General features: G+C 44.8%; 1 protein-coding gene across 1 annotated transcript; it reads left to right on the top strand.

The window, feature by feature from the left end:
* The first annotated feature begins 1,423 nt into the window (after positions 1-1,423).
* PYM1 (PYM homolog 1, exon junction complex associated factor) lies at positions 1,424-16,501 on the top strand. Its single transcript, XM_073552233.1, has 3 exons — positions 1,424-1,649; positions 9,966-10,059; positions 15,078-16,501. Exons 1-3 carry the CDS (start codon positions 1,577-1,579, stop codon positions 15,532-15,534), a joined length of 624 nt encoding a protein of 207 aa, XP_073408334.1. The 5' UTR covers positions 1,424-1,576; the 3' UTR covers positions 15,535-16,501.
* Positions 16,502-19,009: the final 2,508 nt, after the last annotated feature.

The raw sequence follows: 19,009 nt of genomic DNA on the forward strand, positions 1-19,009 counted from the left end.
AATTGCCGCGATTCCGCACCCATAGGAATGCATGAGAATCGCTTACTTCCCGCATGTGGCTATTCCCACCATGCGTGAAGTTAAGCGTCTCGTGCGGTTGGTACCCACGGTGTGGAGGAGAGGAGACTGTCCTCCAGGCCCTGGGTACCATACCCCTGTAAAAAAAATAAAAAATCGGGGTATATTTACATTCCGACGTCCCGCCCTGCCATCCTGGGCCACAGCGCTCCCAGTAATGCCTTGCGGCAAGCTCCTTTGATGACGTGGTCTCGTGAGATCGCTATAGCAACGCGAGATCAACGTCATCACAGGTCTCGCAAGGCATTACTGGGAACGCTGAGGCCCGGGATGGCAGCGCGGGACGTCTGAAGGTAAATATACCCCGATTTTTTAATTATTTTTTACATTCTTTCTTTTACTATTGATGCCGCATAGGCGGCCTCAATAGTAAAAAGCTGCTCACACTTGTCAAACACTATGTTTGACGAGTGTGACCAACCTGTCAATCACTTTCCAAGCGATGCTTCAAATCGCTTGGAAAGTGCTTGAATATCGCACGTGAAAATCGCAAACATAATCGCGGTAAAATCGCGCGGGGAAAGAAACGTGCGATTTCTGGGAAGGAGTCTGATTTTCAGTGTCCGGATTTAAACGCGTGGGCACATAGCCTTAATCTCATCTGTGGGGTGCCAGGGTGTGGGAACACTACAGCTCGTTGCCAAGACTACAACCCTGGCCGCCATACAGTGGCAGCAGCACGCACGCATAGTTTCCTGTGTCCCCAATGAAGTGATAGAAAAAAAGCAAGTTTTGTTTTCATGCTTTTTTTTTTTTTTGCTCAGTTTTTGGTGTTTTTTCCTGTGTTTTTGTCAGGATACATTGTCTCTTGTGCACGCTGATAACGTTTAGTGCATAAAGAAAAATCTGATTCTACTCCATCAGGTTTTTGCATCAAAAATCGATACCTGCGGGGTTTTTTTTGTACCAGAAAAGCAAAAATGCCGAATGTGACACGCTGCATTACGCAAAAAGAAAGGTATTACACAAAATACTGAGGAAGAAAAAACAAGCTGTGTGCATGACGTTTCTGAAAGCTCATATACTTTGCTGGTACTGTAAAACAGAGCTGAAAATTTGAACAAAAACCATCAAAAACGCAGCGTGTGAACGTAACCTAAGAGGAAAAACTGCAGCATTAAAAGAGGACCCAGTGAGGAAACCCATAATACAGGACTACACGGCTGTACGTGACTGCTCTCATTCACAACACAACTGAACAGCTCCAACTTCGTGCTGCTTGCAAATAAAGTAAAATGGCGACACAAAGACAGCCTTTTTGGTCTGCTTATCCTTCCGTACCAGTGGGCGGAGTGCCGCGTTGTCACGTGATGTAAACAGTCGGCTCCTATTAGATAGCGGTGTAGGGATTCTTTCGCTCCTGTCACGTGTCCGCTTCCGGCGCCTGCTTTGTTCTCTGCAGTATCAACCAATGCCCGTGTAATAAGCCGGCATTGATCCTGCGCCGCCTTCCGCTGCAGCAGCTCCTTCCTCCCTCCTTCGTCCCATCGGTGACGTCATGGAAGCAGGTGTCGGAAGGAAACGTGGTGAGAGGACCAAGATGGCGACTCCCTATGTGACCGATGAGTCCGGTGAGTGTTGCAGCGGGAGAGGGGCGGTGTGAATGGGTCGGTTTGTGGTTCAGCTCCAGGACGGGTTTGAGCTGGTGGCGCTGCAGCGTGTGATGAGTGGTGAGCTGCTGCAGAGAGCCCCGGCGCCCCCTGTGCTGCCTGCATATATGTGTGCATTCTGTATAGTATGGCCCACGTGCAGGCTGTGGGGGTCTCTTGCAGGGATTTGGGGCCAGCATATGATATTGTGGAGGGGTCTCCTCCGGCCCTTATTAGCAGTAATGGGGCTCACTCTTTGGCCGATCTGACAAGTAATGATGTTTCTATAGAGAATGTGAGGGCCTCGGTTGTCCCAGATTTGACCAAAATCTATACTTTGTTTCATTTAAAGGGTTGTTTGCTCCCAATCTGCCTCATGATAAAGTCACTGCACACTATTGGATGGGAGAAGCAGCAGTGAGCTATCTGCTGCGTGGCGGGATGTTCAGGGGCAGATCCGGCGATCTAATATGGCAGATGAAACGGGATTGTTTTCTTGAGACGACCCCTTTTCCGTAGGTTACACCAGGTACATACTGTGCTTGTGCCCTGATGTCCCGGCAGTAGCCACAGTCAGGATGAATGTTTAGCCATCCATCCACCATAGTGATCCATTCTAGAGAACTGCATAAGCACGGTGCAGTAACCCTCTGGATAGTAGAGCGCAATATGGCGGTATTACAGTATATGGTGGTGAAAGCTCCACTGTACATGTGGGTTAAGTGCGGACACATCTTTATCCAGACATTCATAATTGATGGCATCAGTATTAGATCAGCAGGGGTCAGAGACTCCTCCTCCCCCATTCAGCACTTTCGTACTGTAATATTTTGCTGTACCACCACTAGATGTAAAGCGCAGCGCCATCCATTTTAAATGACTGGATGCTACCTTTTAAAGGGGTTATTGGGTACTAGTTTCTTTTTTTCTCCACATGGGGTTAGGAACTAATAGGCAGGGAGTTGCCAACTGCCTGCCTGTTTTGCCCATCTCCAACCACTGCCAGCTCAAAGCAGCCACAGACAACTCCTTCTGCCGACGGTTCCCTTTGACTTCATGTCAACAAAGCAGCTCTTCCTCTTCCAGGCTGCTCTGTCGAAGGGACGTCACTGCCGATACTATGCTCGTTGACAGTCGGCGCTCGCTGCGGGGAGCCGGCTTCTTGTGGTTAGGCATGATGACATCAGCTGTCACACTCCATCAACAGAACAAAGTGGAAGAGAAGCCGCTGCTCTGTTGATGTGACGTCACCATAAGCTGCAGGAGCCGTCTGAGCCAGCAGAGATCTGCACCAGACAGAAGAAGCAGATATGAACTACCTGCTTGTAAGTTCTTGGTCCCATAACAAATAAAATGGTTCCAAAATACCCCTTTAACTTATGTACAGAAAATATGAACCTTTCTGCCAACCCCTTTAAGTGTTGATGGTCAGTGTGACACTGCTGAATTTCCAGTCAAGGATCATGGGACCAAGAAATGTTAAAAATGGTTGATAACGTGTTTCAAAGTGAACAGACTCCTTCTTCAGGACGACTACAAAGGCTGTTGACTTTGAAATGCGTTATCAACCACTTTTAACATTTCTTGGTCCCTGGATCTTTGTCTGAAATTTAGCAGCGCAGAGTAAATCCGCCTTCCTGGCACGTTGATTCATTGTGGATCCTACCGCAGCGGACATCAGACACAACCTCACCATGGGAGCATATCTTATATTTATCAATCCTGCATTCTTGGATCGGGCATGATGATATCCAACATGCCTAATCTTTTTTTCTTTTTTTTTTCTTTTTTTTTTTTCTTCCCTCAACCCGTTATCTTCTTTGGGGAGGCCTTCTTACACATTGGGTTATCTAACGTGTATGACCAGCCTTAATGAATTCCTCTTCGTTTCTTCTTTATTTTGTATTTGTGGCTGGCGCCACGCTCCATTCGAACTAAAGTGCTGAGGATCCTATAAATAAATGATGTGCTTCTTGTTGTTTGTAGGGGCAGGTTCAATGAAATGAAATTCAATCCATGTAACAATACAATGCTATGGAGAAATCGATATACTTACAGGGAGCGTGTGTTGGAGATCTCACACGTGCTAACGTACAGGAAACACTGACAAATGGAAAAGAGAGAACATAAACCTTTAATATAAATATACTTTTATTCTCGTGTTCTTTATGGTAAAATTGCAAAGTATGTGTAAATTAAACAACTCTGCAGTTTACTTGTTATTAAAAATCTCCATTTTCTAGAGTGAAGGGATTTTTTTAGTTTCCTAATTTACTGTTGAAGCTTAGGTTACTGGTTCTTACAAGCTCTTTCCAGTAGCGCTTGTAAGCATTGCTCTGGACCTGGCCAGAACATTAGAGTGCACCGTTAGGTCCTTTTCTGGCCAGCAGCTTTGGCATTGAAGCATCAGAGAAGTGCCATTTCATGCAAGCGGTGAACATTGCTACTAGTGTGAAAAGGCAGGCAGTAGAGCACCAACCCCAGCAAGCAAGAAGTCAGGAGGCTAGGGAGCAGTGCGCTCCAATCTGTGAAGGTGAGACAACCCCTTTAATATTACTAAATTTGTATCCTGTGGTTTCCAGAATAAGCTTGTCATTCAAACGCACCACTTAAATGCCTCCTAGGTTTCACGCGTATTTTTTTTTTTTTTCTGGTACCGGGAAAAAAACGGTACCAGTGATGGGTGTCCGTGTGTGTAATACTTGCGGCACACATGCTGCATCAGTACCGCACGGACGGGCGCCAGAGAGGAAGCGGTACAGTAAGCGCTGTTCCCTGGCGCTGGGTGCTGAAGACCGCTCTCATCCTTCTCCCCAGCTCTGCCGATGATCAGCATGAGCAGGGGAGATAACAATGACAGTAGGCGGCACCCGATGGGACTATTACTCCCATCAGCCTACACCTGCTGCCAATAATAACAGTGACAGCAGTAGCAGCTGATGAATACTCCCATCAGCTGGTTCCTGCGCTATAAATAAATTAAAAAAAGCCTAACATGGCTTCCTCTGTATTTTCTATAACCAGCCTGGCAAAAGTCGCAGCTGGGGGTACCCTCAGCTGTCACCTTCAACAAGGCTATTATCAAAAACAGAGGGGTCCCCACGCTGTTTTTTATCAAATGAAATAAGCAATTTTTTTTTAAAAACGGCGTGATGTCCCCCTTATTTTTGACAACCAGCCTTGCTAAAGCAGACAGCTTGGAGCTGCTATTCTCAGCCTGGTAAGGGGCCATTAATATTGACACACCCCCCCCCCCCCCCCTGCCTAAAAATAGCAGCCGGCATCTTCCCAGAAAAGGCACATCTACTAGATGTGCCAATTCTGGTGCTTTGCCAGCTCTTCCAGCTTTCAGGGGCAAGTGGAATTTCTCATGGTGATTTGCTGTGAAGCCACTGAGCTAGAACTGTGGTGATGGGAGTAATAGTCCCATCAGCTGTCGCCTGCTATCACTGTTCTGACTTGAATACAACTCTCATCATTCTCCCTTGATTACCGGCAGAGCAGTGGAGAATGATGAGGTGTCTGCTGCTGTGTGAAGACATCAGTGACACAGAGCTGTCTCAGTCACACAGCAGAGGCTTTGTCACACAACAGATTACATCAGTGACTGCCATCCCCTGTGCAGATTAGAATACAGGATGATTTTCCCTCCTCCTCACTGGCTTCACTTTCCATAGATATAGATAACTGTGTGTGTCTGGGGGAGGAGCAGCTCTTTGCACTGAGGCTGCTGGAGGGGAAGAATTCGTTACTGTGTGATGAGGGCTGCTTCTTGTGGACGGGGAGGGCCTGTAGCTATGGAGGGTGGGGTTGTTGCTATAGAGGGCATGTTTGGAGTAGAGTAGGAGGTTACGACTAGCTATCATTTCAATGCCATAACACCCCCCCCCCCCCTTGGACGTTCTGTTCAGAATATCTAGAAATCCGTGCAAACTAGTGACAGAAAGTAAATTACTTATTGTCATAATTCTGCAGCCCAGATATGTACTGAGATTATGTGAAAAGTCCGGACAACCCCTTTAAGGCCGGGATCACACATGCGAGAAACACTGCCGAGTCTCGCATGTTAATACCCGGCACTCAGATCGGAGCGTGCGGCCGCATAGCAAAACATGCAGCTGAACGCTCCGCTCCCGAGTGCTGGCGGCAGTGCCGAGTATTAAGATCCGAGACTCGGCCTTGTTTCTCGCATGTGTGATCCCGACCTAAGAGAGGTAGTTACTTTGTATGAACCCATCAGTTTTTGAGACCACCTTAATGTTGGTTGATGGGCGGGCATAATTTGGCCAAATTTTGTGCAAAGCATCTTTTTTTCCCTAATATTCCGAAACCATATTGCTATTCATATTTCATGTATTCCACATTGACATTCTTTAGCACGATGGAGTGCAACCTTTTTTGTATATTGTATATGAAGGTAGCTGGTCATGGTATGCACCTATTCACACTGGCTTGGAGGTGCCAGTCAGTCTTTTATTTGCAAAGGAAGAGTGGCCCAAAATTCCAGCTGAGAGGTACAAGAAGCTTATTGATGGTTATAGGAAGGGATTGATTTTATTTATTCCAGAGGATGTGCAACCAAATATTAACAATTTTGCCCGGCCCATTTTTGGTGTTTTGTGTGAAATTACGTCCAATTTGCCCTTTTTTTGTGTGTGTTTTTACAATACACATAAAGGATATAAACATGTATAACAAATTGTGTAGCTGCAATAATTTTCTGGGAGAAATATTTCATTTTCTGGAACAATTTCAAGCGTGCCAACACTTTCAGCCATGACTGTAAGCAATAAAACAACTGCTGTAAGAGATTGGTGTTGGTTGTATAAATCAACTGGCACCTGCCTGTCCTGTATGGCTCGGGCACAATTCTTGAGCCTGTTCCTTAGGCAAGTCACACTAAATAAAACATGGCCTAGTACTCGACCCAGTGTTACTCTATGGGGCTGATCACATCTGTGATTATTTTCTTATGTCGAACTGGCATGCAAGAACAATCACAGCATGCTGCGATTGGCACCGACACTCGGCCGAGTCTCGGCTCACTCTCACACATATAAGTCTACGGGTGCGAGTGACAAAGCGCACATCACTCATTCGAGTGCTGTGCGATATACGCTGACCCCGGCAATGGAGGAGATGGAGAAATTAGTTTCTCTGCCTCCTCCGCAGCTGTGCTCCGATCCTCTCTGTGTGCGAGGATAGTTGCATAACACTCGGTCCCACTCGCAGCAGAGCAGGAGCAGAGGGTCGTTAGCATATCATATTTGATCTTCTCTCATCGGATGCCATACGCTAGTCTAAAGGTACTGTCACACTTAGCGATGTACCAGCGATCCCGATCAGCAATATGACGCGGTCAGGATGGCTGGTACATCGCTAAGTGGTCGCTAGTGAGCTGCCACACAGACAGATCTCACCAGCGACATCGCTGGGGATGGGGGTCGCTACTAAGGCCTCTTTCACACTTCAGTTTTTTGTGTCAGTTACAATCCGCCAAAAAGGCGGAGAAGCGGATCCGTTCTTAACTGATGTGAACTGATGCCACAGGATCCGGATCCGCAAAATGAGGAAATTTAAAGGAACCGCTGGACGAGAGAGAGAGAGAATTTTTCTTTTTTTTTTTTTTTTTTTGTCCGGCACCCAGACAGAATATCAGGTTAAATCAGTGTCTGGAGGATCCGCCGGCCAAAAAAACGTTGCAAGCTCCGTTTGGAAATCTTTGAGGATGTTAACGGACAGCAACATTATGGCGGATCCTCACAAAAACGGATGCAACGGACGGCAATCCGTCAAAATCCGCCAATAATGTAAGTCAATGGGGGAAAATTTTCAAAACCTGGCGGATTTTGACTGATTGTAAAAAACGGAACTGTGAAAGAGGCCTATGGGACCAGGCGATCCTGCGTCCTCCCGTCCGGCTCCACGTGTCGCTCGTCGTCACAGCAGGAAGCGCCGCAGGAAGCTGGCGACGAGAAACAGTCCAGGACGATCTTGCGCGATCAGCGATAACCAGCAGGGGAGCGAGTCGTAGGTAAGTATCAGACATAGCGATATCGCTATAACGTCACTAGTTATAGCGATATTGCTAGCGATATCTCTTAGTGTGACAGGCCCTTAACTCCAGCCTTACACCACTTCCCAGCGTTTAGTGCACATGTACTTCTGGAAGGGGTTAATAATAATTTTCTTTTTTAGCTGGAGATATTTCTCCCTGATCTGACCCCACCCAAAACTAACTCCATGCCCACTGTTCTGTGTGCAATTCTGGAAACTGTTGTGTTGAATAAGGTTGAATTCCCACACTGAGTATTGGGTGTGTTTTTTCTGATGCATATTTTCATGGGTAAAAAGCGCGGTGTATTGTAGTTCCAACAAAGTGAATGGGATTTATATAGATATTATACTCGCTGTATTCTTTTTTTTTTTTTTTTTTCTACGCAGCGTAAATTACCTGCGGTCAATTTCTTTCTCTTGTGGTTAATATGCGTTTTATTTGCGGATTTTCCCCTTAGACTTAAATATGATGAGGAAAATCCACAAATGGGGGGGAGGTAGTATAGGCATTTTTATTGCATTTCCACAGCAGAAATACAAAAGTACAGAGAGATCCTGGACCAAGTGCTGTCCAATTTAGTTTTTTTTTTCCACATACCCATAGACTTTCATTGCAGAGTTTTAGCCGACACTCGGATCACTATTGGACATGGCTGCGTGGTTTTGCACTTACCACTCTGTCCCCAAAAAATCACTGATATGGGAACAGCCCCATAGACTATCACGGGTATAAATGCTTTAGTGAAAAACTGTCTGACTGAACCCTAAAATCACATGTAATCCACATGGGACGTTATCAATAATGTTTTATCAGCGCTAAATAATAGGAAGTATCCAAAACTCAGTAGCTGTATATAAAACATGGCATCCTAAAAAAAACTGCTCTGAAAAAATGTAATTAAAAAGGCAAGTAACTTAGAGGTTGCCTACTACTTGATGCAAATGTTTGGCACTGATAAAATAAAAAAGCTCATACTCCCCTCCTGTTATGGCGCCATTACAGCCGTGTCGGCACTTGTGGACCCAGGGCTCTCGTGCAGTTGTTGTGACATGTAACCCTAGCGCCCAATCAGCGCTGGCGTCACTGCCTCAGCCTTCTAACAAATTGAACATGAAGAGGAAGCCTGGGCTACGGCTGATGTCATTTCCTCTTCATGTTCAATTCGACAGGAGGCGGGGACAGTGACGCCAGCGCTGATTGGGTGCTGGGATCACGTGTCGCAACACCGCTCAAGAGCCCTGGGGAGAACCGGCGGTGGCACGGGAGGTGAGTATAAGCTTTATTATGTTATCGGGGCCAAGCGTGGGGAATCAGAAGTTGTCTAAATAGTGAAAAACTTCTTTAATTTAGCTGGGGTAGAAATGCTGTGGAAAATCTGCAACATCAAAAACACACTGAATACTCGTCGTGAGAACGTAGCCCAAGTCCCTGTGTTTTCTCTATGCATAAAGTGGGTCAGACATTGGGGAGATCTATGGTGCACGTCTTATTAATGAATTTCTCACAGGGGGAGCTCCTAACGGACCTGGTATTGTTCTCAGACACTTTAAAATGTGAAAAAAGCTGAAAGGGCTTCAGAAATTAGGCATTTCCATCAAACACCATCTTTACAATATATTTACTCTAGAAAATTGGAGTGAAGTAATAATTGTACCTCAGTGGTTACCTGATCAGAGGAAGGATAATGGCTTACTAATGACAAAAGTGGAGCCATAAAGCTCCTGCGATGGGGAATGACGACAGGCAGCGCTGCTTTCTGTTCATGTGATAAAATCTTTCCCGCGTCACTGGCACTGTGATATGTAAAGCCATGTGCACACAGTCAGTATTTGGGGAGTATTTTACCTCGGTATTTATGAGCCAAATACTTTTTTCTTTTCCCACTGTCGCATTAACAGAGCCGTAATGTTGTTTTTCCTTTTGACGTTGGGCAATGGGGTACCTGAGCGTTCTCCGCCCCAGTGGAGACCTACGGTTACGTCCATTTGCGCTAAAGTGTTAAATATTCATGGTCTTTTCGCATTCTCGGCAGAGGATTTTTTTTTTGTTTTTTTTTTGCCCTCGGGGTGTCTCCATTCCTCATTTGTGGAATTTGCAAGACATTGCACAATCCCTTCAAATGTACTGAAATAGACGGATGCTAGAGATCGTTTTAATATCTATGTAATAATGCACATAATTATACAAATGCGTTATTGTGTAACATGTGTTTTTTTTTTTTGCATCCTCTTAAATAAAAGGGAAGTACATCGCAGCTACCCAACGCCCCGATGGCACCTGGAGGAAGCAGAGAAAAGTGAAGGAGGGCTACGTACCTCAAGAAGAAGTTCCTGTGTATGTATCGGTCGTTCCATATCCAATATACCTAAAAGTACTATGATTTGCAACCAAAAATGAAAATGCACAGAGTTTAAAACAATCTAATATGTCTAAATGGTGTAAGAAAAACTTATAAATATGTTAAGAGTCTCCTCTGGAGCATGTGCACAACAGTAATGCAGAAAGCCATACAGAGGGGGTTTTTTTGTTTTGTTTTTTTTCAGAAAATCTTGTTCTCTTGCCATGTGTTTTGTAAAAAGGAGAGAAAAAAAATGGACTTTACTCTTGAGTTTTTGAGAAGTCCAGATTATTTTTCTTTTGGGTCGAAGCAATTGTTTGCTTATTGGTATGTTTTCAATCTTTTTGTTTGAGTCTCTGATTGTTTTGTTTTTATGTATCAGTGGCCTGATAGTGAGCTGTCACATAGACAGCCCCAGTGATCAGGACCAGGGACGCTGGACGCTGGTTTCTAATGTAAACTTCGGGTATCCAGGTGCCGCGGCTGCTGGATAGCCGCTGTTTACCTTGGAAACCGGCGTACACGCTGGTTTCCAAGGTAAACATCGGGTATCTAGGAGCCGTGCGGCTCCTGGATACCCGACGTTTACATTAGAAACCAGCGTCTCTGGTCTCTCGCTGCCACACGCAGCGATGCGTGCTGGGCAGCGGGAGACCAGCGATGGAAAAACGGCCCAGTCCGCTCGAGCACAATCGGCGATAGCCGGCAGGGGGGCCGGTCGCTGATCCTCGTCACACACAGCGATCTCGCTGGCGAGATCGCTTATGTGTCACAAAATCAGCGATCTCGCTAGCAAGATCGCTGTGTGTGACGGGACCCTTAGGTAAGATACTTGACTCAAAGTCACTCAACATGGGGGCAGAGCCTCTGGGTGTGTATCTTGTCACCAGGAGATTGACTCACTCTGAAACTGTAACAAGGCTATCTTGTTCCCATCTTATGGACATTTGACACTGCTGCAGCCAGTCGCTGTCTGTAGTGGTGACACATGGGCTACCACTATAACTAGTAGCATCACCTGCCCATTCCTATAGATAGATAGATAGATATATATATATATATATATATATACCCCTACACCTGCTGGCTTCTAGACACATGCATAAACCTGTACAAATAATTGGATCTGCAAGGGTCTAGCAGTGGGGGGGCAAGTTCATTGGATATGTTATTCTATTCCTCCAATGTTGTGTAGTAGTAATGCTGTAATGTCCATTTAAAGGGAACCATCACCAGGATTTCACACTTTAAACTATTTTCATACATATGTTGCTCTTTCAAAGATAAGTCTGGCAACAACACTCCATGGTCAGTACGTTACTGAAAAATCAGTTTGAATTGATGTGAAAATGAGGCAATGGTAAATCTGAAACCTCTCTCCCTCCATCTTTATTTCCCGCCCATCGCTGCGCCTTCCTGCTTAAATCACAGCTGTGTGACTTCAGGCAATGGAGTTGTCAAGCAGGAGGAGGCATTGGTGAGTAGGGAGTAGAGCTGAAATGACAGAGGTGATCTACAAATAGCTCTTCAGCCTAATTTGCATATCCATTAAAGCAGTGTTTTCTCAGTGAGAGAGGAATGAACTGATCATGTAAAGGCAGGGCCGGCGTTGGGGGCAGGCAGACCAGGCAGCTGCCTAGGGGCCCCCAGCCAGTGGCGTGCCGCTAAGAGCAGCACACCACACAGCTGCTATGGGGCCCTTGAGTAAGAGGGGCCCGGTCCCGCCCCATCTCTCCCACCCGCACATTCAACTTAACAGTTATTCAAAACGTTTAACTCCCTCCTCCGCCCACCGCTGCCCCCTCCAACCTCCCTCATCTCTGCCGAGGACTTTGCCACACACTTCAAAAACAAGATTGACCAAACAAGGCAAGTCTTCATCATTCAACCACCACAACCCCTTTGTATACCAGACCAATAACCTCACTCTCCAACATCACTGAAGGGGAGCTTGATCGTCTCTTCTCCAAATCGCACCTCACAACCTGTGCACTCGACCCCATCCCACCTCCTCTACAACCTCACCACCACACTTATCCCATCCCTAACCCACCTCTTCAACCTATCACTAACGTCCGGTACCTTCCCTTCTGCTTTCAAACATGCCACAGTCACGCCTATCCTTAAAAAGCCAACCCTCGACCCAACCGCTATGTCCAGCTATCGCCCAATATCGTTGCTCCCATTCGCTTCCAAACTCCTGGAACAGCACGTCCACGCTGAACTTTCCTCCCACCTATCATCTAACTTGCTCTTTGACAATCTACAATCTGGTTTCCGCCCCATCACTCCACTGAGACAGCCCTGACCAAAATTATTAACGACCTACTTACAGCCAAATCAAATGGATAATACTCTATACTCCTGCTTCTAGACCTGTCCTCTGCATTCGACACAGTTGACCACTGCCTCCTACTACAGATCCTCCTCCTTCGGCATCAAAGGCCTTGCCCTATCCTGGATCTCCTCATACCTTTCCAACCGCACATTCAGCGTCTCTCTCTCCCACACCACCTCCTCATCCCTCCCTCTCTCTGTTGGAGTCCCCCAAGGCTCTGTTTTAGGACCCCTACTCTTCTCAATCTATACACTTGGTCTGGGGCAACTCATAAAGTCCCACGGATTCCAGCACCACCTTTATTCTGATGACACTCAGATCTACCTCTCTGCTGTCCAGAATCCCAGAGTGTCTATCAGCCATATCCTCCTTCTTCTCCTCTCGCTTCCTCAAGCTCAATGTGGACAAATCTGAACTCCTCATCTTTCCTCCATCTCACAGATCTTCCTTACCCGACCTAGCTATAACAATTAATTACATCAAACTTTCCCCAGTACCGGAAGTCCGCTGCCTCGGAGTAACCTTTGACTCTGCCCTTTCCTTCAAACCGCACATCCAAGCTCTTTCTACCTCCTGTCGCCTCCAGCTCAAAAATATTTCCAGAATCCATCCTTTCCTCAACCCTCAATCTACTAAAATGCTTGTGCATACCCTCATCTCCCGCCTCGACTACTGCAACATCCTTTTCTGTGGTCTCCCTGCTAACGCCCTCGCATCTCTCCAGTCCATCCTTAACTCTGCCGCCCAACTAATTCATCTCTCTCCTCGCTACTCCTCCGCTTTTCCCCTCTGCAAATCTCTTCACTGGCTCTCACTCCCTCAGCGTATCCAGTTCAAATTACTAATACTGACCTCCAAAGCCATCTATAACCTGTCTCCCCCATATGTCTCTGAACTAATCTCCCGATACCTTCCCTCACGTAATCTCCGGTCCTCTCAAGACCTCCTTCTCTCCTCCACACTTATTCGCTCCTCACCCAACCGCCTCCAAGACTTCTCCCGAATTGCCCCTATCCTCTGGAATTCTTTGCCCCAACAAGTCCGACTATCAACCACGTTTGGATCCTTCAGACGGAACCTGAAAACCCACCTCTTCAAGAAAGCCTGCAATGACCCCGCTACCTCCTTCTCTCTCACCACTACCGGTGATATCACCTCAACCAACACCGGAACTGCTGCAACCCACCAACCTACTGTCTCCTTCCCCACCATCCTGTAGCATGTAAGCCCGAAAGGGCAGGGTCCTCTCCCCTCTGTATCAGTCTGTCATCGTTAGTTTGTTTACTGTAAATGATATCTGTATTTTGTATGTAACCCCTTTTCATGTACAGCACCATGGAATCAATGGTGCTATATAAATAATAATAATCAGCATTGTAGATGCTGATACAGTTGAAAGCAGTGATGGAAGAGAGTGTCATGTAGCGCTCCCTCTCCCATCACTCTGCCTCTGACTCAGCAGCGTGTGCCAGCAGGGGAGCTGATCAGATGTGCTGCAGAAGCCAGAGCGGGCGGGGGAAGGAGGAGGAGAGGTAAGTATTGTGTGTATGTATGCATTATAGTGTGTGGGTGTATGCATTATAGTTTGTGTGTGTGTGTGTGGCACTGGCTGAATTTTACTCTAAGGGAGCTGTGTTATACGCTGAGACGGCCTCATTATACTCTGAGGGGCTGCTGCATTATACTGTATCAAGGACTATGGGGAGTGCATTTTACTATATAGCTGGAGTAAGGGTAGGTGCACACGGTCAGTAACAATGCAGGTTGGACGCTGCATACAGCGCCCAGATATTACAGCATAGTGGATGTAATTTCAAGAATTCCCATGTCCACTATGCATGCATAGACGCCTGCGGCTCACCCGCGGTGACGGACATGCGGAGCGTCTTGCCAAACTGCAGCATGTCAATTTATCTTGTGGAGACTCGCGTACAATGTATTGGACGCAGCGATTCCGCATGGTTCAATGAACACATGCGGATTAATTTTAGTTCAGTAGCCGGCGGCGCTTTGGATACAGTGGACCTGTGCTGCGTCCAAAGCGCTGCCAATTAGTGAACATGTGAACATACTCTAAAGTGGCAGGGAAACATGCGTCGAATGACTTGTATATTGTCGATCACGCTCATTTACTGGCCTGAACTCAGCGCTTGTAAATACAACAGAAATGTCTGTGTGATGGTGCAATATGTGAGCATTTAGGGCCCCACTTTGTCTAAATCCGGCCCTGTGTAAAGGTATTGCTGGACTTGTCTGTGAACGAACTTCATGCATGTATAAATACTTTTGAATTTGACATTGGGAAATCCTGCTTCAAAATTATTTTTACATGAATGTGACTGTGCTTTAATGCCAGTCACAGCCCATTGACAAGTGTGGCCCAGCTTATAAACAAAAGTAGTATTCCCCAACTCAAAAAAACAAAAAACAAAACCTTTTATTGACTCCTAAAGAACATAAGGGCACAACAATATCCTGCTGTTTTCAATTTTGTACACAATAACAATAAATGTGTTTTTTTGTGTGTGTGAAATTGAATAATTCTGTAATTGAAAACATGAAACATTTTGTAAAAACACCACAGTACAAACCCCCATCACCAACATGTGCGAAGAGAAAAGATGTGTCTTTACGGTGAGACCAGTCCTTAATTTGATTGTGTACTTATTCTTGCAGGTATGAAAACAAGTATGTCAAGTTTTTCAAAAGCAAACCCTCACTTCCCCCTGGACTTAGCCACGTTGAACCAACAACTAACAAAACTCAACAGTCCACCAAGCCAGAGACGGAAAGCACTCCTCTATCTAAAACGGCCAAAAGGAATATGAAGCGCAAAGAAAAAAGGAAGCAAGAAAAAGGAGAGCGAGGGGCAGTGGAAGTGGCCAGGCAGGACATGGAGAAGATTAGCATTTCAGAAACCGAGGCGCAAAAGGACACGGCAAATGGTGAGAACGCTGCTGCTGAGAAGGCCAAGAAACTCAAGAACCTGCGTAAGAAGCTTCGTCAGGTTGAGGACCTACAGCAGAAAATAGACTCCAGGGAGATAAAGCAGGCTTCCAAAGAGCAGCTAGAAAAGCTAGGTAGGAGGAAAGCATTAGAGGAAGAGATCGAGGACCTTGAACTGGACTTGTAGAAGAGATGGCATCCATCAGTGGCTAGACCGCCAGGGGACACACAAGGCGTTTCATGTTTTCTTTGTTTTCCATTCAGTCCATGTTCAATTGTAATTTCATGGGAAAAGAAGTGACATCTAATATTGGTGATCTAATTTCCAGATCATTAGCACTTCAGTGAGGGAAAAAGATCCCATCTACAGAGACAAATGTAATTAGCTGAAGACCACAAGATAATGTGTATGGGTAAGTTCATACGAGGTGTATGGTTTTTTTTTTTGTTTTTTTTTTTGTTTTTTCTTTCCCGCAGACCAGAAATTACTTTGGGAAACACCAAAATTTTATTTTTTTTCTTTTTAAACTTTTTTGCTAACGTTTCTTGAAGCATTTTATTAATGCTTTTCGTTGCCATTTTCAGTTAAGGCTTTTGGGGCGATTTTTGGAAGTTTTTTTTTTTTGACATCCATTAAGAAATGAATGAAACTCTCAATCACCTCAATGTTTTCCAGAAATTCTTTTCTTTATTCTCCCCATTGGCTTCTGCTGTGAAGTATGGAGTACAGAGAATGCCGGAAGAATGGCCAGATCCCCTTTTTTTTAAAACATTTTGGTGTTTCTGGAAACCTGAAGTGGGTATAAGATGCTCAAGAGCCTGGACATGTGAACAGCAAGTCATTGTTCCACAGAAATGAATAGGAATCTTTGCATTTATTTATTTTTTTTAGAGTTCATTTTCCGGCACAAACTTGCTAAAAAAAGCAAACAAAAAAAACAACAAAACGTAGTGTGAACATACCCTGATAGAGGTAGACTTTGTAGTAACACTGAGCTTGTATTATGCCCATTTCCATTTTGTCTATTGCCAATGGAAGATTAGTCTCTAGATTTGTCCGAAGGTCTTTGAATCGCAGAGAGTGCTTTGGACACTCTTCAAGATTAAAGCAATAATTACTGTAAACTACATTATGTATCTCTCCTATATGGAAATGGACTATTTACCTCCGTACCATGGTTATGAACGAATATGGTAGGGGGAAAAAACAATATCCTGAGACAGAAAACAAATCTTCTGCTTGGCACATTGAAGAGGATATATACTTTAGCAATAATGAAAGTATCATATGGTATACAGGTACTCCTCTTTTTGCTTTTATCAAATTGTGGAGTTTCGTTTTATTTTTTCTTGTAGCAGAGAATTGTTAATAGGTAATCATGTTCATATAATATAGTTACATGCTTATACCTAAAGGGTTATTCTTATATTATGGCATGTTACTGGAATATTGTCAGTGGCGGCCCGACCTTTGGAGTGCCTGCTGATCCTAAAAGCAAAGGTTGGCTTTTCCTATTGATAAGCTATAGCAAAGAAATGTTCCTTGCTGCCGCTAGGAGTGCCCATATATCAAATCTGTTTGTTCTACCTACTTTATCCCCTTGTCAGCATCTGCGATATATATACGGTAAGTATGTGCATGGTAATGATGCCAAGACTAGTGCAATGTTCTGGACATTTATAGTGGGACAGGAGCTGGGGCTGTACCAGTGGCATTGGGTATCAGCTGAATATTGCCTAAAACAATAAATGGCCTTTAAAAATAAAAAGGTTTTATTTAGCAAAATTAATAAATTTTATTAACCCATAAAATAAATGTTGTCATTGGATGACCTAAAAATGGAACCTAAAAATAAATCCCCCATCTATGGCTACATTGATACGAATGTTTAAAATGTATGCGTCTGGGATCACAGTGGTGAAAATGACTGTCTTCAAGACTCAAAATTGCAATGTCACAATGTCTTTAAAGTGAATCTGTCAAATCAACTCCCCCACTACCCCCTCCCTCAAACTGCGTACAGGGCTTTGAAATGTAAATCCATTGACACCTTTACATATTCTATCTGTTGCTGCATACTTGAGTATTTCATGAGTTTTTTATTTTTAAAAAAAAATTCTGTGGCAGCATGGTTGAAAAGCAATCCCTGACTTTCATTTGTTCATTTTCATAGATTTTTGATTTATTACTTTTGTCAGGTTCAAGTTATTTCTGTCAACATTGTGGGCTTTTCTGTCATTAAACGAGTGGTACCAACAATTTTGCCCACGTGTGTACATGCCCATATGAGATTTGGTGGTGGGGGTTGATTTCTTGAAAAGATTCCCTATAATAGGTCAAATTAAAGGTGCCATGAGCCAGAGTCCTGATGATGAGGATGTAAATGTCTGCCCTAATATCCAGTCACCTTTTTTAAAAAAAAAAATTCATTTTAAAATGTATTTTGTGTAACTTAATAAAATGTATCCTGAAACATATGGTCAGCAATATAACTATTGGTCACTGACTTGTCGACGAGTGGACCTCGACCTCCCTTGTCTTTGTGAATGAGGTGTGATGATGCTCCGTGCACAGATATCATCCATTACCCGAAATCTGATTGTAGTACTCATTATCGCCCCTGATCCTGGGCCATACAATTATAGCCCTACCAGCAACAGTAATACAGGAACACACAACCCTGCAAAGTCTTAACGTTCGGCTCAGTTAGGAAGCTGATGGCAACTGACAGTCAAGTTTTACATACAGTCCATTTATATATTTTATTGAAGTTACAACCATGTGATGTACATGTGAGTTCATATGCCGTGTCTGTAATTTAGGATCATCGAACTTCTTCATAATGTACAGACCTCTTGAGTATCTTTGTGTCATTCATAGATTTCCCTTCTTTTTGTGTTGGGAGGGGGGGTGAAGTCATCAATGCATATTTCCTTGAGTTGTATTGTACTGTTTGTTACTATTGTTTGTTGTATTTTTTTATAATATAGAAGGTGTAATAAACATTATGTTGCACCAAAGAGTTTTGTCAGTGTTCATTGTGTTGCACATAGCCTGATTAGGCGCTAGGGGGAGCTAAATGGTTTTCGTAGTCTTAAAGGACTTTTACGCAGATTGATGATCACCTGATCGATCATTCACAATCATTGCCTGGTTTATAATGTCAAGGACTACTCGATCAAAGAACAATGGTGTGTTTTATGTACGGTAGGTCACACATTTTGTGCGGACATAGGGTACCGTTACACCCAGCGATGCACCAGCAATCCCGACTAGCGATATGACGCGGTCAGGATCGCTGGTGCATCGCTAGGTGGTCGCTAGTGACCTGCCACACAGGCAGATCTCACCAGCGACATAGCGGGGGTCCCTACTTACCTGTCAGACGCGCCGATCCTGACGTCCTCCCGCCCGGCTCCACGCGTTGCTCGTCGGCGTCACAGGAAGCACAGCAGGAAGTGGCCGACTAGGAATGGTCCAGGAGCTTCTTGCGCGATCAGCGATAACCAGCGGGGGAGCCGGTCGGAGGTAAGTATCACATGCAGCGATATCGCTAGCAATATCACTGCTGCGTCACAAAATCGGTGACTTTACAGCGATACTGCTAGCGATATCGCAGTGTGTAACGGGGCTATAGATCATAGTTTATCAGCTTGTCATC

The sequence above is a fragment of the Dendrobates tinctorius genome, unplaced genomic scaffold (assembly GCF_039654945.1).
Source record: "Dendrobates tinctorius isolate UK_male_01 unplaced genomic scaffold, ASM3965494v1 ptg000187l, whole genome shotgun sequence".
NCBI classification, from domain to species: domain Eukaryota; kingdom Metazoa; phylum Chordata; class Amphibia; order Anura; family Dendrobatidae; genus Dendrobates; species Dendrobates tinctorius.

What these genes read in the sequence shown, in the direction of transcription:
- PYM1 (XM_073552233.1), top strand. Translation starts at nt 1,577, where the DNA reads ATGGAAGCAGGTGTCGGAAGGAAACGTGGTGAGAGGACCAAGATGGCG. An exon ending in CTATGTGACCGATGAGTCCG is followed by an intron (nt 1,650 to 9,965) that starts GTGAGTGTTGCA and finishes CTTAAATAAAAG; the next exon opens with GGAAGTACATCGCAGCTACC. An exon ending in CCTCAAGAAGAAGTTCCTGT is followed by an intron (nt 10,060 to 15,077) that starts GTATGTATCGGT and finishes TTATTCTTGCAG; the next exon opens with GTATGAAAACAAGTATGTCA.